The sequence below is a fragment of the Rhamphochromis longiceps genome, linkage group LG19 (assembly GCF_057381845.1).
Source record: "Rhamphochromis longiceps isolate RC_006_pf linkage group LG19, R_longiceps_female_GT1.1, whole genome shotgun sequence".
NCBI classification, from domain to species: domain Eukaryota; kingdom Metazoa; phylum Chordata; class Actinopteri; order Cichliformes; family Cichlidae; genus Rhamphochromis; species Rhamphochromis longiceps.
Genome location: NC_140575.1, coordinates 5,174,702 through 5,200,738, shown reverse-complemented (window position 1 = coordinate 5,200,738; position 26,037 = coordinate 5,174,702). Strand labels below are relative to the sequence as shown.

The 26,037-nt window shown below is 40.0% G+C and overlaps 1 protein-coding gene across 1 annotated transcript in view; it reads right to left on the bottom strand.

Moving 5' to 3' along the window:
- Positions 1 to 6,169: 6,169 nt before the first annotated feature.
- Positions 6,170 to 26,037, bottom strand: part of strn3 (striatin, calmodulin binding protein 3) — a 32,882-nt gene continuing 13,014 nt past the window's right edge. Inside the window, exons 2-16 of the mRNA XM_085390619.1 lie at positions 24,075 to 24,178; positions 20,484 to 20,557; positions 19,872 to 19,950; positions 19,575 to 19,733; positions 18,884 to 19,022; positions 18,588 to 18,723; positions 18,217 to 18,356; positions 17,952 to 18,130; positions 16,903 to 16,950; positions 15,937 to 16,058; positions 14,990 to 15,157; positions 14,771 to 14,911; positions 14,572 to 14,679; positions 14,301 to 14,387; positions 6,170 to 9,871 (exon numbers count right to left, since the gene is read on the bottom strand). Of these exons, the coding sequence (XP_085246745.1) occupies positions 9,702 to 9,871; positions 14,301 to 14,387; positions 14,572 to 14,679; positions 14,771 to 14,911; positions 14,990 to 15,157; positions 15,937 to 16,058; positions 16,903 to 16,950; positions 17,952 to 18,130; positions 18,217 to 18,356; positions 18,588 to 18,723; positions 18,884 to 19,022; positions 19,575 to 19,733; positions 19,872 to 19,950; positions 20,484 to 20,557; positions 24,075 to 24,178 (1,854 nt within the window). The 3' untranslated portion in view covers positions 6,170 to 9,701. The remainder of the gene's footprint in view (positions 9,872 to 14,300; positions 14,388 to 14,571; positions 14,680 to 14,770; positions 14,912 to 14,989; positions 15,158 to 15,936; positions 16,059 to 16,902; positions 16,951 to 17,951; positions 18,131 to 18,216; positions 18,357 to 18,587; positions 18,724 to 18,883; positions 19,023 to 19,574; positions 19,734 to 19,871; positions 19,951 to 20,483; positions 20,558 to 24,074; positions 24,179 to 26,037) is intronic.

The following is a 26,037-nucleotide window of genomic DNA, read 5'->3' as shown; positions in this document are numbered from 1 at the left end:
ATCTCCTATTTGCATTTGACATATTTTATTTAACCTATAAAGCCATTTGGCACGTCTGTTATTGTTCTAATATACAAACTGTGTAGATGTCTGTGGATTTCCTTAAGGTGCAGTCTCTTTCTCTGTAATATCTCATTAACAAGGACAGAAGTGTTGCTGTGTTTACACCTGTACACCTAGACACATAAATCTTTTGGTTTATGTCATTACTTTAGAAAAATATCATTTATTTAGCTTTGAGCAAGACTCAGAGCAGGACTACCTGTTTTTTCTCCATTATGATTAAAAATCTGCTGTCTGAACAACTACAGTTTTAAAGGTAGGGAGATATAAGAAAATAGTGGCTGAAGTAGCTTGTTTTACTAAATTTATTGCATTTTGTTTGCCAATTTTTGCATCTGTTTGCATTTAGTCTTTGACAGATTACAAACAACATGTTTGTAAGTTGAGGCAGGGTGCTAGTTTAAAAGAAAGAAAGAAAATGTTTCTTTTCACCAGTTAAGTAATCATCATCATTTCTTTTTTTTTTTTTTTTTTTTGGAAGTGACATCAGAAACAGCAGCATGTGACATCACGTGATGGCGGAGCTTCAGTTCATCCTTTGTCATCCTTTTTTTTTTTTTTTTTTTTTAATAGGACAGGGGGAAAGAATGAAAGAAAGAGGGGGAGAGGAAGAAAGAAAACCAAAGGGGAGAAGAGACGGTGAGAAGGGGGGGAAGAGAGAAAAAAAACAAAAAAAACAAACAAAAAAAACTCCTGGGTCACCTGTATGGAGAGAAAGAAAAACAAAAAAAACAGGGGAGACAGCAAACAACAAAGAGCAACATAGCTAGTCATAGATATCAATAGTTACTAAATAATAAACGATATTGTGCAGCACGCAAGATAGACAGCGCACAGTGTGCTTTGAGGCAGCAGCCAAGAAAGCTGTAGTCCGCATCTGTGAATACCCATGTGTACACCTGTGTGCATACCTGTGTGGATCAGCATGCTTGCATTCCAAAGGTTTCTCCATGTAATGATCTGCTAGAGAGTGTGGGGAGCCACAGCCCTGTCCTCTATGGTATCAAGCAGGTATGGAGGAGATCAAAACTCCAGACATCCAGAGGCACCCAGAACACAAGAGACCAAGGAAGACCCACAGAGGGGCAGCCGCGCCACTGTCCCAGTAAGAGCTAAGGAGAGTCCCAGATGAGAGCTCATTCAGCAGCCGCGGAGCAGAAGCCAGGGGGAGTTGCAGTGACGCGCCCGTGAGCTCCGCCGGCAGCCAGCTGTGCCTGAGTGACCGAGCCCCAGGCCGAGAGGCCGGGGGCACCCCACCTCCAAAGTGGCCCGAGCGAGCCCCAATAAGCGGCCGCTCATCATCATCATTTCTGTCACATTTAAAATTTTGCCATATTGGATTTTTATATCGAAACTATATTGAAGACAAAAAATTCGTCTGTAAATAAGTTCGGAAAATTGTGCTTGTTATCATCACAAAATCCCCTCTGTATGGAATCTGACACTTCATCTGTCAGACAAGAGATCAGTTCTTCTAAAAATGTCCATATACTCAATTTACACAATTCTAAACTGAGGAAAGAATTGGCCAAGTATTTTTAAATTGCGACTCTTTGATGGAAACATTTAACTGTATTTATTTTCTATATTTGCCAATAGCTGTTTTCACACCTGCTCCACTTGCCTGTGTTCATGTTACTGACATAGACAGGGCACCATCTGGTGGCCAAAATATAGACAACAGGAAACAATGAGGAACAGAGACGTAAGTTCATTTACTGGAGTTTCTTCTTTATTATTGGCTGTTGCTCTGTTAACAGTGTAGCTGATAGCTTGTTACCTCAGCAACATGCTAATCCAGTGATAGAGGTCTGTGTCTCCAGGGACACTACAAACAGGAGTCTTCATGCTTTATAAAATGTAGCCTAATGTAAATGTAAAGCCCTCTGTGTAAATCAGTAAATAAAATAAAACACTTAGCTAATATTTTCATTAGAGTGTGAATGTGTGTGCGGATGTTGCATAGAAAGCACTCAAGCTAGAAAAGTGCTATATAAGAACCAATCGGAACCCCCCCAAAAAAAGAAAATTGTGGAAAAGGTTTTTTGGTCATAAATTACATAGAGTTGTACATTCTTAATGCATGAAGTGAAATATTTTAAGCCCTTTCTTTGTTTGAATTTTGATTATCACTGTTTGTCTGTGAAGGTTCTCAGTCATTATCACTGCTTATAATTCATAAAAATTCTAAACTTGGTAAGTGAAAATTATTAGGATAAATGTCAGTCGAGTTCAGTAAACGGAGAAAAAGGAACACGTTTCCCATCTTTATCTTTAGATCACATCATCATATCATAATCACACACTTTATCAAAGATCGAAAGAGTCAGCTATTAAACCCGATTCTTTGATCCCCATGGTAGAACAGAGAAAACCCGACTCAGAGTGGTCAAAACATTTATATTTCTTTATCCAATCATCTTCCGGAAGAGAGAGCCCTGCACAGCCCAAAGCCAGTTGCAGAATCTCTAACATTAGAAGCTAAAAATGTGTCTCATACAGGTGTTATTTTGGTACTTTACACGTCACACATAGTTTTGATACAAACAACTCCTTATATGTTACTAGTTTCTCTTTTTGTCTGGGTTCCTGTTTTTATTTATATGCTTGTATAGCTCTACACTAACTTCCTGTTTTACAGTCTGGCTGAGCACTTAGTTTGAGTCAAAAGTGGCCTTGCTTTACAAGCCTTTATTACTAAAATACATAAAACAATATAATCAGAAAATAAGCACTAAGAATATATGTTTATTCCTTAACACAGCCTCAAATGAGACTGCAGGAAGCCATCAACCAAAGAGCGAACTGACTGCAGACTGGTCAAGCTGCACAAAGTTGCAGTGAACCTGATGGTTCCCTGTTTCCTGATCTAGAAGATGGAGATTAAAATTCAAGATTAATTCTTAAATAAAATCCTTATAATGTAGTCTCCTGTCTTTATGTGTGTTTTTGGTTTCAAACATTTCAGTTGAAACTGTTACATTTCTAAAAAGCAAAACCAAATCTTGTGGTCACACAAAAGAAACAGGACCTGAAACAGAGAGGCTTTAAGGGACACCAGAAAATCCGATATTCTAACCATTAAATACTCACTGAAACATCCATCCATCCATCCATTCGCTTCCGCTTATCCTTTTCAGGGTTGCGGGGGGCGCTGGAGCCTATCCCAGCTGTCATAGGGCGAGAGGCAGGGTACACCCTGGACAGGTCGCCAGTCTGTCGCAGGGCCAACACACAGGGACAGACAACCATTCACACTCACATTCACTCGCACATTCACACCTAGTGACAATTTGGATTTTCCAATTAACCTATCCCCACAAGCTGCATGTCTTTGGACGGTGGGAGGAAGCCGGAGTACCCGGAGAGAACCCATGCAAACACGGGGAGAACATGCAAACTCCACACAGAAAGACCCCGGCCTGGTGTTGGAATTGAACTCAGGACCTTCTTGCTGTGCGGCAACAGTGCTAACCACCGTGCCACCGTGCTGCCTAAATACTCACTGAAACAGTAAAAAAAAAAAAAAAAAAAAAAAATACAGTACCTAGATGGGGGAAAGGCTGATCCTGGTAAACTGGGACAAACTACAAGCTGAAGATGTTATCAAGGAAATTGCTTCAGGAGCTTTGGATAAAAGTATCAGAAGGACGTTTGTGTGCTGATGAATACATCCAAAGTAAAAAATAAACCACAATGGCAAAACACCAGACAGAGAGAGTACAGGAAGAGAGGGAAAATTGATTTATCTGACTTTTAACCCTGTGTGGATTGGAGATAATCCCCCAAAATAAATTCAAAGTGCTACATCGAGTTCTTGTTTTTTAAGTCTTTAAAGATGTATAATATACAATCATTTCACCCTGGAAAAAGAGCAGTTCAAAGACATTACTAAATGCTCAAAATTACCATTTATGCCCATGATGAGTGTTTGTGCCTTTCTGATTCACATCCTGTGAATCAGATCAGATCCGTCGCTATTTCACCTGGTATCTGTGTATAGCAACTTCACAGCTGTGGAAATTTTACTGAAGCTTTCGATTGAGATGAAATTTTACAAACGACTTTTTCATAGATCAGGTTAATATGATCACCGGTTTATTCTTCATTTGTATTGTCATTATTGTTAAAAACAGAGGAAAACATGATGCCTGTGCCTGAAGATTACCACTGAATACAGAGCTAACAGATCAACTGAAGATGCCTGTGTTACAACACTCCACACCACCATCTCCCACCTTGAACAACAGGGGCGTCACGCCAGGCTGCTCGTTGTTGACTTTAGTGCTGCCTTTAATACGATACTCCCGGACAGACTGATATCTGCTGGATATCAGATTTCCTTTTACCACCTGCTGCTGGATCAGACTTTCTCTCAGACCATGTACAGAGAGTTAGAGTGGGGCCTCATCTTTCCCCAGCCCTTAGCCTTAACACTGGCTCTCCACAAGGCTGTGTACCGAGTCTCCTGCTGTACACATGACTGTGTCAGTACCCACCCAGACACTACAGTAAGTTTGTAGATGATACCACTGTGGTGGGGCTCATCTCTGGTGGTGATGAGACAGCATACAGAGTTGAGGTTCAGAGGCTGTCGGATTGGTGTGCAAACTACAACTTGGACCTCAATATCACCAGGACAAAAGAGCTGGCAATCAACTTCAGAGGCAGGAAGTCTTTGCTGCAGCCGTGGACGTGGAAAGGGGGGCCAGCTTTAAGTTCCTGGGTGTGCACATAGACACAGACCTCTAATGGAGCTTAAACACCTTGGCGGTTTTAAAGAAGGCCCAACAGCCTCTCCATTTTCTGAAAATCCTCAGAAAGGAGCTGCTGATCGCCTTCTACTGTTGCTCCATTGAAAGTGTGCTGACATACTCACACTGACGTGAGACAGTTTCCAGTTTAGTTGTACCATCGCACTAAGTATGACTGTCCAATGACAAAAAAAAAAAAAAAAAAAAAAAAAAGAAAGAAGAAGAAAGTTATTATCTGAATAAACAAAACCTCTGGCTTCCATTAGTGCAAGTCCTCCAACACTAGTACCTTACATCACTTTAGGTGGTTTTACCACCTGACATTTGATTTATCGCTGCCTGAAAATGAAACAGCACAAGAAAGAGCAGTCACTGTAGCACCTGTGCTGTTGCTGTAGAACAGACAGCAAAGCTTACAGACAAGCGTTCCATTGCTTAAATGTTGCAATGACTAAATTTGATTAATTTTAATTTGATGGTATATGGACCGAAGGAACTCCAATCTATTGAACACACCGAGTGCTTTCCTACAGAATGAAGAGCAGGCAGCAGGTGTTGTACAGGTACACAGTTTAATAGTTATTATAGACATTTTATGTACATTTCAACAGCTGTATTCTATGTGGTACAGCCTTTAAAATCTGCTGTTCATAGTTTGTAAATAAAAAACAAAACACAAAACTCATCAAATCTCGCAAACAGAATTTTTTTTTTCATTTTTCGGAAGACTAAAAAAAATATTTTATTGTATTAATCATGCATTACACAAACGAGAGTTACACAGTAAACTGTAGCATTGGTGAAAATAAAAGAAAAAAATTATATAATAATAAAACTGTGGATCGTAACAAACCAGAACAACAAATTAGACTTCCCCCTGTGGGCCAGCCAGTGAGACAGCAGCTTTTCAAAGATTGAAGCGATATGATGGAGGCGGAGGAGCAGAAGTCTCAGCCTGAACCAAACAAAGCTGTAACTTCACCTGTTCACACTCGAACTGAGCTCGTGCTGCATTCAGGTACCATTTCCCAGCTCATTAAACCAATTATTTGCCGGTTTGTTATTGGAAGTTGGCCTTTAACTGGAGCAGCCCTGCGTTCAAATCTGTGTACATCAAACTATTCTTTGCCCTGTTTGAGGACAAAACTTGTTTTTACATAAATTAAATTTGCTTATTACTAATCAACAAATTTTAAAAAACAAAACAAAGCAAAAGAACCCCCCACAGTGACCACTTTATTATAGGTACCTAAACACGGATGGTGTTTAGTACAGCTGCCTTGCTGTAAGATCTGTCTTCACAAATATCAGAATATTCCACTTAGTGATAGTGTCAAAAATGCATACTTGCATGTGTAAGAGTGTGTACACGTATACAAATGAGTCAGTTCTGTGGGTTCAACATATAAAATGTGGAACTCTGACACAAGTGAGTGTACAGAAAATATAATTAAAAAAAACGACTTTTGATGGGTCAGAATATTAGAAACACCTCTCAACCTGATGAGATTTTGTAGTTTATACCCATGACCTCCCTTCAGATGATAAAAAAAAAATTACAGCCATATCAAAATGATCTTTATGGCAGCTGTATTATACTATAACAAACTGCTCATGTGTACAGTGTACACAACATTTTAAAACTTCATTTCTTAAAAAACAAACAAACAGAGCTAATTAGATGCCAAATATATTGACTGTGAGGAAAAGGCATCATTTCAGCAAGTTGTGTATTTGTAGTTCAAGAAGTTCTCACCTGTAAAACCTTTTTGCTATGACCTCACGTCATTTTATCCAGTCTACATAAACAAGGTCATATAAGACTGGCCTAGGAAGGAGTTGGTCAGGCTTTTTTTCCCCCAGTGATTTTATCGGCTGCAGTGACAAAGACTAGATACTGCAGTGTAAATTAGAATGAACAGAATGACTTAGTAAGCATTCGGCACCTTGCATTTATTCATAGGTCTGCATTTGTATGCTTGGATTACATTTTCTATGCAAATTAATTTTGTTTGTACATTTCTTTACAGGACATAATTAGTTCTGTCTTACACCAGCATTAAGTTGGCATATAAATGTAACTTTCTTATGCCAAATAAGTCTTTTAAAAATGTAACTTTTTAAAACTAATTCTAGCATAAGACAAAGCTAATAGTTAACATGCCAAGGCTGTTGTGTAAAAGACGCAAGGGTTTCACTGTGGAGTAATTAAAATGTATCTTGTGCTTGGAGTCTTTCAGTTGATGATATTGGACTTGCATGCTCTACCCTCTGGAGCAAACACCTTATCACTGTGATAAGCTGCTGTTTCACACTGGAATGTGTGCCATGTTAGACATTAGCTCGAATGGACAAATGTATATTAAAGGTTGATATTTAACATCAGGACAGACACTAACAGATACAGCTGACCCTCTCCTCAGCTGTCTCAACACTCAGCAGCAGCAGTTCCTGTGTTTACATGATCTGAGATCAGGGCCCAAAACTGAAGCCAGACGTCCTGACATATCAGACTGAGGTGAGGTTTTTGGTTGATGGGTCATCCATTGTGGCAGTAACTATATTGTGGATTTTTAAAAAGAATTAAAAAGGACTATAAAAACTAGATTTGTTTTACACAAACAAAAATATGTAACTACAGTAATGCTGAATCCTCCGCTTGTTACACTGTTAAACGTGGGGCTCTGATAGGCCCAGCAGGAGGCTGAGGTCGGTGAGTATTAACCAAACTTCCATTCTCACCAAAACATTCTCAGAGGCAAAAACAAAATCTGATATTAAATCCATTCTGTTTGCTCAAAACATATTTCTTCTTAATTTTTCCCCATTTACAAACTGTAAAACTTGCTTTGCAGAAGTTTTAGTTCAGATTTAATTATTAAAAAGTGAAAGAGAGAAAAAAACAAGTTCAAACATCACATGTTCTGTTCTCAGGTTGACGTTTCTGAAGGTTTAAAGGAAAAATCCCCCTCGGATGTGACTCCAACATCTGATTAACCTCCGGGCTTTCTCTTTAGTACAGTTCCTCAGGCAGTCTTAAAGCAGGGTTTAATGTGGCTAATATGATTTCACTGTCACTAAACAGATGCTGAAATTGTTGTGACAGGAGGAGTGTTTCCATGGACACAAGTACCCCTATTCTGATCATACTATGGATGATACATAGAACAGCTTACAGCTTCCTGTGTTGGGACACGGGCATCTCGAATAATGTCCACCAGTGGAACAGCTTAGATGTTGTATGATTATAAATTGGCAAATGTTTTTTGAGTAGCTAATTAAAATGCACTTTAAACTCATGCACATATGAATTAGACTACACACAAAACACTTGATTACTAGGTATTTTTGCAACTTGGAAATCATTTTGAACAGGCCAAACGTCTAAAATCAACTTAAATAGCTGCTACTTTTCAGTGTTTCGGCATTTAAAGATTGATGATAGTCTATAACATTTTTTGTTTCTGTGCAGGTAGCTGTGTGACACACACAAAAAAGATCTGAACAGAGACGCTCTTCTCCACGTAAACACTGTGAAGAAGCAGTGTGTACAAAGCACAACAAAGACACTGGTGTTTAAGTTTTTCCTGTTTTACCAGAGCTTAGCACAGCCATGAAAATGTCAAAATTGTTTCTTCAGACTGTTTTGTCTGGACAGGAGATCAGTGTAATGAGAGGATGTTTTACATATGCTCTCTCCTGAGGCAGGCGAGAGCCAGTACAAAACTGTACTCAACTCGAATTCTTTGCTACTCTATATTTTTGCTAGTTCAACTAGTGGTTAGCTCTACTAAATGGATTACAGTAGGAGAAAGTGCAGACTTTGGAGACTCATTAGAATGCTCCACTCTTGGACATTTCTAGCTGTATCACCTCATGTGAAGTGTCAGACTGGGAGAGCAGACTGCTTAATGCACTACAGTTGTGCTTAGATTTGGTTTCATATGCCACTGAAGCTTCAACACCTGGGGAGTAATAGAGCTTTTATAATGTATAACAAACATAGAGAAAACACTGGCAGCCAATTATAACTGTTCGGGACTGCAAGCCTGCTCTGAACTGCCTTGAAAGTAGAGTTCTTTAGAGTTATTGGAGAAAAATTAGCCAAATGGGGGTGAATTCAATACAGATTCCAGGCAACTTCTCACGAGGGCCATTTTTCGAGTTGTAACTGTCTCCACTCAGACATGCCTGAACATTTAGCATTGACTCAGCATTGAGTCCAGTGGGACAGAAAGAGAAACAGGGGAAAGGTGCAAAAATGTCCCCACAACATGTAGACTGTAGTGCTACGATTCCACAGTTTAATGTGCTACATTTGACTGCCGTATTACGATGCTAAATGACAACAGTAAGAAATAAAAGAGCGATGGGTTAACTCATCTAGATGTCAGGCTGCTTTCCTTGGCCAGCTCTGACCAGGTCTAATTTTGGGGGGATTTTTCCTTTACGTCTGCCCTCAGCTCCAGCTCTTCTGTCTGGGATCAGGAGTCACAGTAGTGTTAGTGAATAGGGACAGGCATGTAGTGTCAAAGCTACCTTAGGGATTTGTGAGGGGCCAGATGGGTTTCAGGCAAGCTGCTCCAAGTTGATCATTAAACGCGTTTCTGCTGTCTCTTAGCTGTAGGGAGATCACACCACTCCACCTCTTAACTTAAAAATTTGTGTAAGAAACCTGTGTGTGTTTGTTCAGTTGTCCGTTGGAGATTCTCCAGTCTTTCATATTAATATATATTCTGTGTTCAGAGACCTGAACAGACCTGAATCCTGTTTGTGTACAGACTAGCCCCTCTCTCTCTTTGTCTGTCTCTGTATCCCTCACCTCGAGGTCATCTCCTCTTTTTTGTTTTCTTTTTTCTGTTGTTTAAATCTTCTCTTCCTCGTCTATACGTAGACTCTGGCAAGGGCGTCGGCTCCAGCGGAGGCAATGTAGGCCTTGGAGGGGTGGAAGGCCACGTCGTAGATGGCCTCCTCGCTCTTCTTACGATGAGCTGTGATCTCTTGAACACACGTTTTACTGTCTAGGTTCCACAGACGCAGAGAGCAGTCGTGACCTGAGGAGAAGAAAAAAATGTAAGCCATTATGTCAATGTTGTTACAAAGTAATTTAATTGCACAAACCAAACTCATTTCCGTTTCTTTTGACTTGAGAAGTGATAGAAACAAACGATTAATGTTATATTAAAATCTTGAATGCACTGACAGTTTTGTCATACAGTTGCCTTAACTGCCATAACATGAGCAGAAGCAGGAGACTTACGAAGGCACATGTGCTTAGTTCCTGTGATCAAAACTGACCCTGCGCTGAGCCTAATCTATCTTAGCTGCTACCTGGACTAACTGCAAACTATCTTATGTACATAGAAAGTGAGTGAAAGAGGTCAGCTAATTAATCTCTAGCTCTCTGTGCTTAAATAGCTGTAAAATTAGCTTGCTCTGTAATGTTTCAAATTAACTACTGCCAGATTTGTCTGCACAGTGTCTCCCAACCCTTTGGAGCCACGGCACATATTTCACATTAGAAAAAAAAAATCACACAGCACACCATCAAACCAAAAATGTCACAAAAAGCACATTGATAATTCCCCCCCGTGCATCAGGCAGAGTGGAATTGGTTTGGTTTGTCCCCAGTGTACCTTTTTTGCTTTCTGACCACTACTCATGTTAGGGCCTTCATCTGGGTCAGAATTTTCTCCAGGGCCCAGGTCAGATTGACTACTTGTTCTTTTCAAATATTTATCTATTGCTATTACGCACTGCATTGTCTCATTCACAGCATGACGGTTATGTCATTTCTTCTTCGTCTTCTGTTTTACTGGCAGTTGGCATTCTATTTAATTAGAGTAGGTAGTTTTACTGCCCTCTAGTGGAAGAGAATGTAATTCTCCAAAAGTTGATTTTGTTCATCTCTTGTAGCGTTTACAAGAGATTACAATAGAATGTAATTGTTCTGCCCGTTACTCACACCAGTCATTTAGAGTACTAATCAGGTGGAACCAGATAATCTTTCACGGCACACCTATGTGCCGCGGCACAGTGGTTGGGAAACACTGGTCTAGCAAAGGACAGGAACAAGCTACAATGCATACATAGCCATATAAGCACAAAGCATATCATCTCTCATTTCTAACATTTTAAGTATCAAAAAATTAAGAGAGTGAGAAAAACTATGTGAACCTTAGTGCTTCCAAACCTACTACGCCATTAGGAATCAAGAGAGTAAGTGGCAACCAGATTCTGCTACTCAGATGCACTTAAGTAATTATCAGTGAGTATGAGAACCTGTGCAACAGGAGAAGTTCTTGGCAGTTTGAAGCTTTTAAAAAGATGATATTGGAGAAGAAATTCTTTCTGCCCTTCAGTTTGGGAAGGGTTATAAGGAGACTTCTAAACAGTTTAAAGTCCAGCGTTCTGAAGTGAAAAAGATTCTAAAAGAATAAATTAAGCCCATAAAGAAATGTCAACAACCCACAATGAACTGAACCAATGTTTAGTGTTATGCCACACACTGTCTGTAATAATAATGGTATAAATGTTTACATGCACTGTAGCCGGGCTCTCTCAAAGGATAAAAAGCTAACATGCAAGGAGCAGCTAGGCAGAAACTGAATTCACCACTGACATGCTGTCATCCTTAAAACCTTGATTAAATATTGTTGAACACGCCAATATATTGGTAAGGCGATTTCTTAGTATTGCCAAATAATTTTAATTGTTCTGCTGATAACTGAAAAATAAATAAGGAAGGAGAGACAAAAAAAAAAAAAAGACCGTTCAACCATGTTAAGAGGGTTGCCATTGGATAGTTTGTCCACCAGACTGCAGTATGCTCGGATCAGCTGGTTGCCGTTTCCCAACAGGGAAGTTGCAGTTGGGCAGAGCAAGTAATCCAAGACTTCTCGTGTCAATAAAACAAAACTATTTTTAAATTTCATTTTCATACAATCTTGGTAAGGACTCAAATGATTACACCTAACAATTTTTAGGGAAATCCATTCATATTTTGTGTGTCTAGAAGATAAAGCTTTATTGGCCAATATATATTGCCTATTTTAAAAAAATCACCAAATATTGGTCTGAAAAATACTACATCAGTCAGGCTCTACAACCATCATGCCATCACCATGACATAAAATTGCAATATTATGTGGAAATGCAGTCTGTGCCCCAAGTGAAACTGAGTGCAGCTATTCTGTGCCCTGACAAACATCCACAGCTGGAAACTGAGCATATTTCCAGCCCAAGACAAGAGACCTGCTGACTTGTGGTTAGCAGGCATTTTTTGAAAGGTCAGAGAAACTGAGTACTTGAATGTGTGACAGGACCAGTGAAACCCGCATCACAGCCTGCTCTTTGGATCCTGCTATCAAACCCCAATTGTCCAAATAGGCTAAGATGTGACCACTCCTCACATTGAGCTGACAGTTCGTTAATACATTTGGTCAAAGTACACAGAGTGAAACAGTGGATGGAAATCAGTGTGAACGGCTGATGTCAAACTGAATGTTACAACCTGAGACACCAAAAGTGTTTTTGTGGGGGTGTGCCTATCAGACTGTGATAGGAAAGTGCATCACCTTTTGGGGCTGACAACCTGAACAGAACTTGGGCCAAAGACATCTGACCTCAATATGGAGAGGCACCAGTGGGTTGTCTGGGGAACCAGTGATCCAAACATAGATGGGCAATGCCTGCACCATGAGCTCTGTCACTAAGCCTGATTAATGTGTCTAAATGAAATGTGGAAAATCTTGGATGGAAGAGCTGTGGGGGCACCTGTGTTTAGATTGTGAGACAGGGCCAAACAAACTGTCAGTAATGGATCTATAGGTGGTGGTTAACTAAATCAGCTTTTTCCAGATCCTGTCTATAGCCAGACACAGTGAAATGAGTAGATTTCGGATTGATACATGCAGTGGTTAGTCCTGAGAAGAAGAAAAAAAAAAAAAAAGAAGTTTTTTTTTTACCGTCATCAGAAAACCTCACAAAACATAAATGGCTTCTCAGCTGTCAGAGGAGAGCTTCTTAGTTATACGGTGAAACAGAGGAAACAGGTGTTTTGTTTTGGCTAGCCAGCGCAGCAGGACTGGCAGCATACTGGTCTGACGACTCTAAAACTGGGTCAAAGGACTCTGAGAAGAGGATTGTGCCGTGTAAGAGCAGCACCTCCCAGGACTTTCTCTACTAACGTGACCCGAGTGAAAGAGCTCATGACAAAATGCATGCCCTTGGGTCTTAGTCAAAAATCTCCTCACATGGAAAAGCCAGCTTGCCAAATGAAGTGTTCGTGGTGAGGTGAGGAGCATAAGGATTGAGGAATAACTGTGGTGACAGGGGTATATACGCAGACGGGGTCTAACATATAGCACTGCAGGTCATTTGACTTAAAGCTGTGAACAAAGCCGTTGTGAGGCAAGTGTCCTAGTTGAGCACACATGATAATCAATGCGATGTGCTGTACAAGTAAATAGACTAAAGAGAATACTCAGTCATGTAATGGTACAAAGCAAAGTTGAACTAACTTACATAGATAATAGGATGGGTTTTGATTATCGATTTATAGATTAAAATCAATTCTAGCTTGGATAACGTGATATCGGTTCATTAAAATCCTGAATCGATTTTTAAATATAAATTTATTTTGCCCAAAATGCCAGAATCTCAGGTTAAACCTCACAAAATTTCAACAACCACCAAACAGCTAAAACAGTAAATGAGAGCAGAAGCACGGGTTCTGCACAAAGACGTAAACGCAAAGAGCGGACCCGCCGACGCATCAGAATCAGTGAGATGTCGCCTTTCTCACCCGACGGCATGAACACGGTCGGGGCTGAAAGCCGACAGCTCACCGATTCTGGTGTTTCGCGCTTTGTGTTTATGTCATTTTTGCGCTAGATTCTGAAGCTGCAGGTTTTATCTCTGACTGAACCCGCAGCAAAATGATCCAAACTACGCTTCACATAGACATCATCATGAATTCCCTCCTACTTACTGTTTTGCTTCCACCAAGATAAAAATCACACTTCCTGCACAGCTCTCCCTCTCTCAGGAATAGTTTCCCATCTAAAAATCTGTTTTCTGCATTATTTGCTTGCTTATCACCCCACTGCCGTTGTTTACAGCGCTGTCGGCCGCTGTTTCTTTTTTCCTTTTACTTACTTCGGAAAAGAAAACCTAATTTCTGCTGTTCAGTATGCTACTGAACAAATTAAAACTTTTTAAAATTATGCAAAATTGCAAAACCCTTAGCTGTGTCTCTAATAAAACGAATCGAATCGATTCAGGACCTTGTGAATCGGAATTGAATCGATTCTAGAAATCAGTGACGATACTCAGCCCTAATAGATAACCTTTCAATCTTCACTAGTCACCATCTACAGCACGCATGAAGAACTGTAATAACTTTCAGAATTTAATTTAAAAAAAGCTAAATTAAATTCAATGCTTTATTCTGAGCTCCAGGAAGACTTTTATGAGACTTACTGCCAGACATCAGGTAGATGCCGTTGGGATCCACGGCCAGGCTGGTCACTGCATCCAGATGAGCCACCATGGCATGAATCACTTTACCTGCATAGAGGACACAAGGCACACCTAAGCACTTCCAGAAGGACTCGTTTTTCTCAAGTCAAAATAATTCTGAGTCACTCTGTACACAGTGTCTGTGAAGTGGGAGCTGTGAAACCTGATCTCACCAATCAGGCTCACCATCTTTGGAGTGATGGACACAGCTGGGGAGTAGCTGCAGACTGACCTGACTTGTTATCAAAGAATTTGATGTGTCGATCTTCATGAGCAGTGATGGTTACTGGAAGCGTGGGATGACTCACCACCTTATTTATATGATTTGACCCCGACAGAGCTGAGGAGGGAGAGAAAGGGATAACACTGTTTACTGTCCTCAAAAACCCATCACACACCTCATATCTGTTCATGGTTGTTTGTGCTCTTACTGCCATCTCCCTGTCCTTTGAGCACAAGTGCTTGCTGGGAAGTTTCCAGGTCATACACAACCACGTCTCCGCTATTAAAGGATGCCACCATGTGAGCAGGGTCACAACCATTGAAGTCCACTGATGTGGGGATCCCATGCTCTGTTGACAGATGTAAACATCAGCAAGTCTGTTCAAACTCCCTCCTGCAAAGAAGCGCACCCTTTTTCTTCTTCTTACCATGGTTTGTATTGAAAGTGCTAATGCAGGGGTTTTTCTCTGTTGGGTTCCACAGCTTCACTGTTCCGTCGGCCGAGCAGGACAGGAGGCGGTTTTTGATACCGCTGTATGCCAATCCCCACACAGCGTCCGTGTGTCCTAACCAGGAACCTGCCAGGACGCTTGGATCTGATTGGAAGAGAGATAAGAAATGAGAGGGGCCTTCTGTTTTTATAACTGTACATTCATCTAACTGACAAATATTCCCAATTGAAAGAGAAAACTTTAACAAAGGGAAGACATTTTTGGTGTCTTTGTAAGGTTTTGTGAAATAAAATGTTCCCGAAAAATTGTATTTTTCCCCAAGTAAAGACATCTTTTTAAAATCCAGCATTTTGTTCAGAAAGTAAAGACATGAGGAAAGCAGCCTTAATAGGAGCAGACCTAAAAGAAAAACATTCAAACTTGGGAACCGAAAAGAATAAAACAAAAAAAGAAAAAGAAATTTTTTGGGGATAGCAGAGCCATGTGAGGTAATCTAAGAAATCTATATTTTTGAAAAAACAAGGAGATCATTATGAAAGGAGACAACCGGTTTACTTGTTTTTTTTTTGGCTGTTACCATAACAAGTCGCCACAGTGGATCATCTCCCCATTATTAGTATACCCTTCTGCTACACCAGCCCTCTGCATGTCCACACTCAGCATGAATCTTCTCTGTGGTCCCATTTCCTCCTGCCTAGCAGCTTCATTTTCAACGTCTTTTGTCCAATATATCCGCTGCCTCTCCTCTGTGCATGCCCAAACATCTCAGCCTTGTCGCTCTAACTTTTCATATCTGCCCAACCTGAGCCGTCTCTGCCATCTTCAGCTTGGCCTCTCCTCTTTTTGTTAGCGCCACTCGAAACTATAGCAGGGCTCACTACTACTTAAACCTTTTCCCTTTCACTTAGTGAAATAGTGTGTACCATAAGTGTCGTAGGGATCAACATTTGAGCTGGGGATGTTCCACCACTGGATGGTTGCGTCAAGACCACCACTAAAACACTGTTCACCACTGGAGGTCATCGCCAATGACAACACTGGTCCACTGAAGACAGAAAAGAGCATCATCACCAGAGGTTTGATAAAATACATATATTTACGGATGATGTCAAGTGCAAACACGTAACCTCGACAGTCATTTAATCCTGCTGGTTACTGAGATCTCTCACTTACACTCACAAAGAGTGTGAGTGAGATCAACATCTAGCAAGTTTAGACATGAGCAGTGAAAAGACCTTTATAACTATAATATACCAAAAATGTTCTATAAATCTAGTTTGTCCAAACATGATACTGATAGTTTTTAGTTTGTTAAAGACATTTTCTGATATTTTAATCAAATTCTTTTTTTTTTTAAATATTAAAAAAAACAAAACAACTTTTCAGACATATTTTAATACAGTTTTTATTTTGATTTAGTGTTTTATTTGCATTTTAGTTATTTTTAATTCTACTATTATCTGGCAATTTGGTCCATTAAATTTTCCAGATTTTTTTAAACACTTTTCTGTTACTTTATAACAATTTTTTCCTGGTGTTTGACTTACATTTTCTCAGACATATTTCCTGCTGCTGAGATTATTCTCATGCTGTAGCTACAGGGTGCCTGTCAGTCTTAATCACTACTAATGCTCATTTATTCATAGCTGCTGCCACTAAAAAGCATCATTTCTGTCTTCCTGCCAACAGCAGTTCACCACAGGTCTGAAATTACCTTTTAAAAAAAAAAAACAAAAAAAAAAAAAACAACTCACTTTTTTTAAATATTACTTGTGTCACTTAAAACGTGAAGAAATCTGATGTAACTTGAAAAAGTTAAAAACACCATGGAACCTCAACCATCAAGTCAAATAGAGCCTTAGACACACTGTGTGTGTTTGGATACATACACATGGGCTCTGAATGTGTAGATCGGTTCCACATCGAAAGAGGCACTTCTGGAAAAAACAAACAACAACAACAGTGAAATAAACAAGCAGATTGTTACTTCATCATCAAACAGACTCTTCTTCAACTCTGTTACAGGCAGCAGTGACTGTTTTTCACTGTACGACAGTAAGTCCTGAGGGGTATTATTTAAAGGGATTATTTGTAAGACACTGACACATCAGAAGCTTGTGGTGTGAGTTTGATCAGAATAGTGCCATGGAAACGCAGTGATGAGGAGAAAATGAGATGCTAATACTGAAAGGATCTGCCAGGTTTGTAAGGAGAGGATTTTCCTCTGAAGCAGAGTGAATAAAAGCTTTTCTATGTGATGAGGAAATACTGTCCATGCTGAGCGTTCTTTTCTCAACCGACTGAACTTTTTCTTCTTTCTTTTTTTAAAATTTAGGATACCCTTTAGAAAATGATTTTTGCTTTGATCACAGCTTTGCAATGTTGCCAGTATTTCAACCAGCTCTGAGGTCTTCACTGCAAATGGTTTCCAGAAGCAACCGTTGCAACAAGTTAATCACTGGAAATTCTTTCTTCAATACAAGACCATCACTTAGGTTGTGTTAATGTAATGCTGGTATAGAGCAAACAGCCTTATTTAACTATTGCAGTAATCCCAGTCATGGCAAGAACTGTTCAGCTAAGAGAAACAAGCATAATCATGCTGTAACTAGAGAAGGTCCCATTGGGATCACAGCAGCAAAGACTAAGGTGTTCAGGTGCTGGCTATTTAAGTAAAGGCAATGTCTTATTTTACATAAACAAAGTCATCCAGGTCATTGTAGTCTAAGGAGCTTGAAAAGAAAAGAGTCTGGACTTCTTTAGGTTTCTTTGAAAACGTTTCACCTCTCATCCGAGAAGCTTCTTCAGTTCAGAACTGAAGAAGCTTTTCTTTCCAAGCTCCTCAGACTATATATTTTGGTGTAATTTATGCCAGAGTCTTTTGATTATTCTGGTAGTTCTGCTTGGAGGTTTATGTGTACATCTGGTGTTACTCTACTTTTTGGCAGGGACAGTCTTGGTGAGGTTCCACAGTTTAAGGGTGTGATCCTCGGACACGGTGACCAGGCAGGGCTCAACGGGGTGAAAGTCCAGTGCTCGGACACCATCGAAGTGGCTCCTTAGCGTGTACTTGGGGTTCCATGTCTTCCTGAACGAAGACTCCTTACTGGACGGCAGCTGAGGAAAAGAAGATGTCAATGTTAGGGCAATTTCTAAAGAATGTTTGAGTTTTAAACTGCAGCTTAGTTTTTTTTTTTCCTTACATCATAGCCATAGTCTGTTTCATCGTTGGTGACTGTGAGGTCGGCAAGGTCACCCAGTCCCAGCACGCTCTCCAACACATCATCTGACCCCCCAAGTAAGAAGGACTTCCCCCCGCCAGTAGGAAATGGTAGAGGCTCCGCTGAAGAGTGAGAGGCTTTAATAAACACACTGTACCTTTCTATTACAAGATTATATTCATTAGCTGTTGTCATAATGATTTTACAGCCACACAATTCATTAATTGGAAAAATAATCATCAATAATTTACAATTTGCATTTGTTTATTTAAGGTGAATATCATTCAACAGACAGAGCAAAGGACACAGCCTTCATATATTTACAATCAGTGGGATTCATGTACATCTCTTACCCCACTCTGTCCCGTCTCCGGAGCTCCGAGCCTCACCCGCCCCTTCTCCATCCTCAGCCGTCACCAAGAAGTCAAACTCCTTTAGAGCCTCCTCTGTGTCGGCATCATCCTCTGACGCTAAGCCCTCGTTTCCCACCTGAAATAGCAGGAGAGGAAAGAGAGAAAAAAAAACAAAAAACAAAACACAAGTTAAGAATTAAGGAAGAGGTGTTGAAGGACAGCAGAGTAAAGGAAGGAGGTACAGGGGAAAAGAACAACAGTGGTGATTTAAAAGGGGCTGCCTGCTCTCTGTTTACCTTGGTCTTATGTTTCTTGGCTCTGTGATGTTTGTCAGTGGTGATGTCATCCATCAGGTCCCCCTCCTCATCATCGTCTTCATCGCTGTCTTCTGTGTTTTCCAGAAAGTTAAAAGTCTCCAGAACATCACCTGGACTCCTGGATATAAACACCAATGTTGTTACACTTAAGTTGTCTGCTGGGTTGTGTTTGTGCTTGCACTGTCAGTGTGGTGGGAGATGTCACACTGGGGAGACTTGGCTCCTTTTCATGTGAAAGCGATATTAGGTTAGGTTTGGGTTCGGGCCCACTATCTTAGGCAAAGGCTAGGTCATGGTTATAATAACTTAAGGCAAATGTTAGATTCAGATGTAGCTAGAATAATATAAGCACTGACCCACTGACCAGCATGAGAGGAAGGGGATGTGGTGCTGCTCATGTTGAGATGGTAAACACAACAGTGGACAGTGAGAATCCATGTTTTACAGTGGGGCATGAAACAAAATCAAGCCTTGAGAGCAAAGAAATGAAGCTTGATGCTGAATTAACTTATTATAGATAGGCAAGTAAGCAGTTTGTTACAAAGGAACTACCAATTTGTGTTTGTTTTGCTGTTTTATGTTTTTTGTTACTGGAGCGGTTTTCACAAAAGCTGAAATCAGTAAAGTACTGGCTAGTACTGCATGTGAACAGCTGTGCGTGTGTCTGTACCTTTTGTCCTTGCGGCGCTCGGTCCCATTGATCAGGTGCTGCAGGTTCTTGTTCTCCACAGATCCATTCTGCTCTGAGCCCGACAGGCCAAGCAGAGAGCGAACCCTCTGAGTACGAACGTCCAGGATGGTGTCTGTGTATCCGACTTCCTGTAGGTACCTGACCGCCAAACAAACACGTGCACACTGTAAACTACACATCATTTGGTCAAATACTGATTTTTGTTAACAAATTAATTCAAAAAATTATTTCAGCATTTTGCTTCCACTGCAAATACAAGTGCTCAAATGTTCTTACTGTCTGAGCAGCTGTCTTCCTTGTTTCCAGGTGAGCTGACTGTTGGCATGAACAGCAGAGACCTCTGAATCTTTGGTGTCTAAGGACAAAAACAGAAACAGTGATTTATACAGCACTGCCTGCTGGACACAAAACAGAGATGGCTTTCATCAGTTGTATTTAAAGCTGTGAGTTAGTTCAAGTCTAAGAAGAAAGGTCAGGAGTCCATCAATCAATCCATCTTCTTGTGCTTATCCAATTCCAATTAACAATTAACATTTTAAAGAACTGCGTATGATGAGGGATTTACATCACAGTGTTTAATGCTCATGTGTTTCCGGTTTATTACAAAACCCCACTAACTGCATGTCTTTAAACTGTGGGAAGAAGCCCGAGTACCCAGCGAGAACCCATGCAGATACAGCATGAAAACTCCAAACACAAAGACCCTGGCCAGGTGACTGATTTGAACGCAGGAGTTTCTTGCTGTGAGGCGACAGTGCTAATCGTTGCACCACCATGCTGCCCAGGGGCTAAGAACCTACATCTTTTATATGCAGTCTACAAAAGGCCACACTGAATATAAAGCATGTGTACAATGAGAGATTAGTGGAGGGGAGTATGACATCATACCTGATTCAAAACTTGGCATCTTCATTTCTCCTTGGTTTAGCTCTGTTCCATATTTTAACTTGTGGTATTTTGCTCTGAAAATGGAAAAAAGAGAAACTAATCATCAACCAATCAATTGACATGGTTAAAAATTAAAATTAACATAACATATTTTTAATGCATATTTTCTGTCACCCCCAAAACAGTGAAAAAAGCTCAAAGTGTGTGGTCTAAGAGAAGGGAAACAGATTTCCACCATAGCAAAAGTGAAAATGTAAATGGCTTAAACAGATGAAACTAAAAGAAGGCTTTGGCAGATTCTTTATCAGTGAAACAGAAAGAATCTGAAGTATACAAATAATCTATTACATCACTAGTGCACAAAAGCAACCCAAGAATCACAGAACGAAGCAGTAATTTAACAGCAGTCTGAAGCAGAACTATAGAAAGCTAATTAACTTTGTATTCAAACAAATTAAACATATCCCTTTAATACACTAGTCCAGGTTATTTGGTATATTAACTTCTGTGCTCTATATTTCAGAGTACCTGTGCTGCTTGGAAAATAAGCAAGTGGCAGACACTGAGACGACACACCCAAAGACAAACTTCTAATCCATCACAACATAACCCTGACAAGCTATCCAAGCATGCCAATGACTGTGAATGAATTAGCCTTCTGCAAACTGAAGTGAAAGACTCAGCACAGTGAAATAAAAGTATTTGCTCCTTTCTTGACTTCTTTGTTGGGTTTTTTTTGCATGTTTGTCACAAGTTTCAGATTGTTGAACAAATTTTGATATTAGACAGCCCTCGTACAAAAAACAAAACACCGTTTTAGATGATGATTTTACTGAAAAAGTTATCCAAACCTACCGGGCCCTATGTGGAAAAATGAATACTGTATTTTCCGCACTATAAGGCGCACTTAACATCCTTTAATTTTCTCAAAAATCGGCAGTGCGTCTTATAATCTGGTGCGCCTTATCTATGAATTCTGGCTGTGTTTACTGACTGTAGCAATGGGAATTGCATTTACCTGTGTGTTCCACCCGGAGTCTCTGCTTCTCACCTTCCGGTGTTACACTCTCAAGACTCCGGGCGGAACACACAGGTAAATGCAATTCCCATTGCTACACTGACCTCGAGCGGATTTTATGTGGTACACGGCGCTCAAAAATCTGTCAAAAAATGTTTTAGTAGGACTTTGCTAAGCTACGAAGCTGCACCGCTTGATGAATTGTCTGAGCGTTATGGCTACCGTAGTCAGGAGCCTTGCGGCTCATAGTAATCTGGGTCCAAAACTCCGTCCATGTCAGGTCCCAAACAAACACTGTGTAAATTCTTTCATCTTTAATAAAATGATCAGTGTTGCTGCTTTACCAGGTGTATCAATTAAGTTAAACATCCAGGCATCCATGAAAACAGAATTTATTAAATTAAACGGAGTTAGAAGTTAGCAGGAAGTTAGTAGATAGTTAGCTCGTTGGTTTTGCTAGTTACCTTAACATGGTATATCATGTTCTGACTGAGAGATTTCTGGAAAAAAATAAAACGTACAGCTCTGCTATCACTTCCAACATGAATGTAGAGAGAAAGCTACACAATAGTGATGTTTGTAGGATTACTGAAGTTGGGCTAGATGGTATATAATGCTGTGCTAGTGATCGCTAGCGACACCGCTATGTTAGCATACCAAAGCATAAAACTGAACCTGGAGAATGAACGCTAACCTTTTTCCACTTTTTTTGACAAATGCAATCGCCTGGAAAAGTGCTGTAAACGGACCAAACTTCAGTAGGAGAGAACAACTGAGATAGTCCAGCCACAATATGAGGTTAGTCATTAATGTAAGATAAGATAACCTTTATTAGTCTCACACGTGGGAAATTTGTTACAGCAGAAAGTGGACAGTGCAAAGTTACATAGCAAAAATTAGAAAAACACTGGAATAACATATACTGTTGTTCCAGCGTTTATAGAGCAGCTACCAGAGAATTCAACATTAATGAATTAATGGTATGGAAGTGGAGGAAGCAAGCGGAATGAGTTGAGTAAAGTTTGACTTTTCTGACTGATTTGTTTAGTTAAATGCGCTTTATAATGCGGTGCGCCTTATGTATGAACACAGACCCGTTTGTCGACAGTGCGCCTTATGGTCCCATAAATACGGTAGTCCTCTAACAACGGGTTGGGCGCCAGTTTAGCTCAGTCAGATGAGCAGGCGACCATATGCCGCATGGCTGAAAGTGGCCGGCCCAGGTTCAAGTCCGACCTGTTCCCCTTTGCCGCATGTCTTTCCCTCTCTCTTTCCCTCCACTTTCCTGTCGATGTTTGCTGTTTCTATCCAATAAAGCCAGTTAAAAGGCAAAAAATTATATATTTAAAAAAGAAAAAACCCTAATAATTGGTTGTGCAACCCTTAGCAGCAAAAACTGGCAATGGATCCTTCCCACTGTGGAGGAATTTTGGTCCACTATTTTTTAGCAGAGTTGTTTAAATTCAGTCACATTGGAGGGTTTTCTAGCATGAATGACTTATTTAGCAAATCAGATTTAAATCCGGAGTAGTCCGCTCAAAAACTTTGATTTTATTTATGGGTTTGTTTGTTTTCTTGTTTTTATAAAGTCATTCAGAGGTGGGCTTGCGTGTGTGTTTTTGGATCATCGCATAAGCCAAGTGGGATGAATTGATGGCTGGAAACCAGGATTTTCTGGTACAGAGCACTTTTCATGATTCTGAAGCAGTAAAGCAGCCTCAGACAATCACACTACCATGTTTGACTGTTGATGATTTATGACATGCTGCGTGAGTTTTACAGCAGATGTAACAGGACACAAACCTTCAAAAAAGTTCAAATTTTGTCTCATCAGTCCACAGAGTATTTTCCCAAAAGTCTTGAGAATCATCAAGATGCTTTTCGCACATGTGAGACGAGCCTTTGTGTTCTTTTTGGCCAGCAGTGGTTTTCTCCTTGGAACTCTTCTATGGGTGCAATTTTTACCCAGTCTCTTTTTTATTACTGAAACCTGGACACTGATTTTAACTGTGGCAAGTAAGACCTGGAGTTGTTCTGGGTTCTTTAGCAGCTTCCTGCAGGAGTGTTGTTGCCCTCTTGGAGCCTGGATGTGGCTAGTGAAATCAAACGCAGATTTCCAAAAAATGCGGTTAATCTCTGTTACTTTATGATTTAACAAGGGAGGCAAATACTTTTTCAAACAGGTCAACTTTGTGACAAAACTGTATATTGTACATACTTGGATTATCTTTGTCTGGTATAACAATTTGTTTGATCTTCTGAAACATTTAAGTTTGACAAACGAGGAAAAAAAACTCACTAAGAAATAAAAAAGGCAGCAAATATTTTTTCATGGCACTGAAAATAAGGAAATTAAAGATCTAACGGGATTTTTTTTTAAAGATCAGCAGTGATCTAAAGTTATAGTTGGTAGCCTTCAGTGTGAAGTCCAGTTTAACCCCTACGGATCACCAACAATTCAACTGAATTTTATTTACACAGCACCAGTTAACAACAACACAATTCACCTCAAGACATGTTATATTGTAAGGTAAAGAGACCCTCTAATATATTATGAAGATTCTGTGTCTTACCTTTCCTGCTTTAATGCATATTCTAACATTTTTATTCTTCTAACCAGGTCATGCTTCAGGTTTTCCTGGCCCTTCCTCTCCCCCTGCAAGAAGGCTATCCTCGCCTGGAGAAACATACAAACAAAGCATTAATGAGGAGTTCAGTTTACAGTATAATTATTCATTTAAAATGTTTAAAAACCTTTAATTACAGGATGAAACATGTCAGTACGTAATAAAAATCTCTTCTTTAATGGAATTTCAGTGATGATTCATAATCTGACCATAAACCCGCACTGTACTGCAAATTTACCCACATATTAGAATATTTCTTTTGTTTTGCGTGGAAACTCAAAGACAAGAAAGAAAGATGATGATCAATTGGAATTACTAGACTCTGGACTCTTTTTGACCAGTGAAGTCCTCTCACCTGTCAGAAAGCAATGCTTCCTGTCTCACTAACCACACCTGTCTGTCAGTCAGTCCAGCAGCTGCTCTTGAAACCCAACACTAATAGGTCCCAAGAGCCATTTATACACAGTGTTCTCTGCCAGCGTGCCCATATTGACATGGCCTGGTAACAGGAAAACCAAAGGTCCTCCCCCAGATTGAAAGAGACAGCCAGAGTGGGAAGGAGAGAGTGGTCAGGGGTAAACTGGGATGTGAGAAAGAAGATTACATAACAAACCACACTATTTCAGCCTCGCTATGATTGGCCAGCTCTATGACTGACAGCCACAGCTCCACGGCAACCCCCGAGATCACTCTGACATACCAGAATATGTGCGTGAGAGTGTGTTAGATGGTATAAGCTGTGAATGCATGCACGCAGCGTTACAAGAACGGCACAGTGTGCTTCTTCTGTTCCTGGTGAACTCTGAAATAGGAGAAGTGTGTCGCTGCCTTCTGCTTAATTTATGCTAGTACATTTATTTCCATTTACATATGTATTTGCCTGTAGGGAACTACCAAAAGGGGTTTTTCAGTCCCGGCAAACTTGTTCCCATGCAGTCCTCTGAAAATCCCAAACTATAATGTTGGAAAAAGCGACAGCAGAGTTCACCCTGACTGGATGAAATGAGGAAAAAGAAACCCTAAAGATCATAAAACACGGTATGAAAAGTGCAGACACTGGTTATGGTGGACACTTTTCATTGTTTTTAACGCTCAGTTTCACTTCAGCTTTTGGCATGTTAAAGAGCATAAGACAGACTGCTTGTATCATCCATTTTCACTCTTCAGGACTACTTGTCAACTAGTGATGGGATTTCTGGCTCTTTTCAGAGAACCGGCTCTTTCGGCTGCCAACCGGCTCTTCAGGTTGTTTTGTTGCTTTAATTAATTTATTATTAACAACAATATAAAATTATGCACAAAAGGAATTACTAATGTAAAAACAAAAAAACCAAACAAAAAAAACCACGTGGTTTAAAAAAAAATAAAAAATACGGTGGCCTAGGGCTGTTCGATATAACGATATATATCGGATGACGATATAAAAACGTCTATCGTTTCATTTTACGCTATCGTTTGTTTCGTGGTGTCGCAAAATAAACTGTTTACAGCAATATTTTTTCACCGTTTTGATGGTCACTGTAGTGGCTATATTAATTTCTTAAAGTTCTCTCTTTCTCTTATATTCAATATAACCACACTACGGACGGACAAGCGCCTGTCTTTATGCGTTGTCGTTAGCAACAACGACGGTAACACCATCACGTGTCCGCTTGTTTATGTTCCACATAAACCTTTCACAATAAAGCTCAAGATCCTGTTGAGACTTTTCAAAATAAACTGAATCACGTGAAAGAGCAGATTATTTACAGATGAGAAGTAAAAAAGAGCCGCCAGGTGCTAAAAAATAAACCTTAGACTCAAACGTTAGAACAGGCTTTTCCCCGCAGCACGCTGTGTAATAAATACAAAGAAAACGGCGGCCGTTACAACTTATGTCTAAAAATGTATCGTTTCATGTATCTGTTAA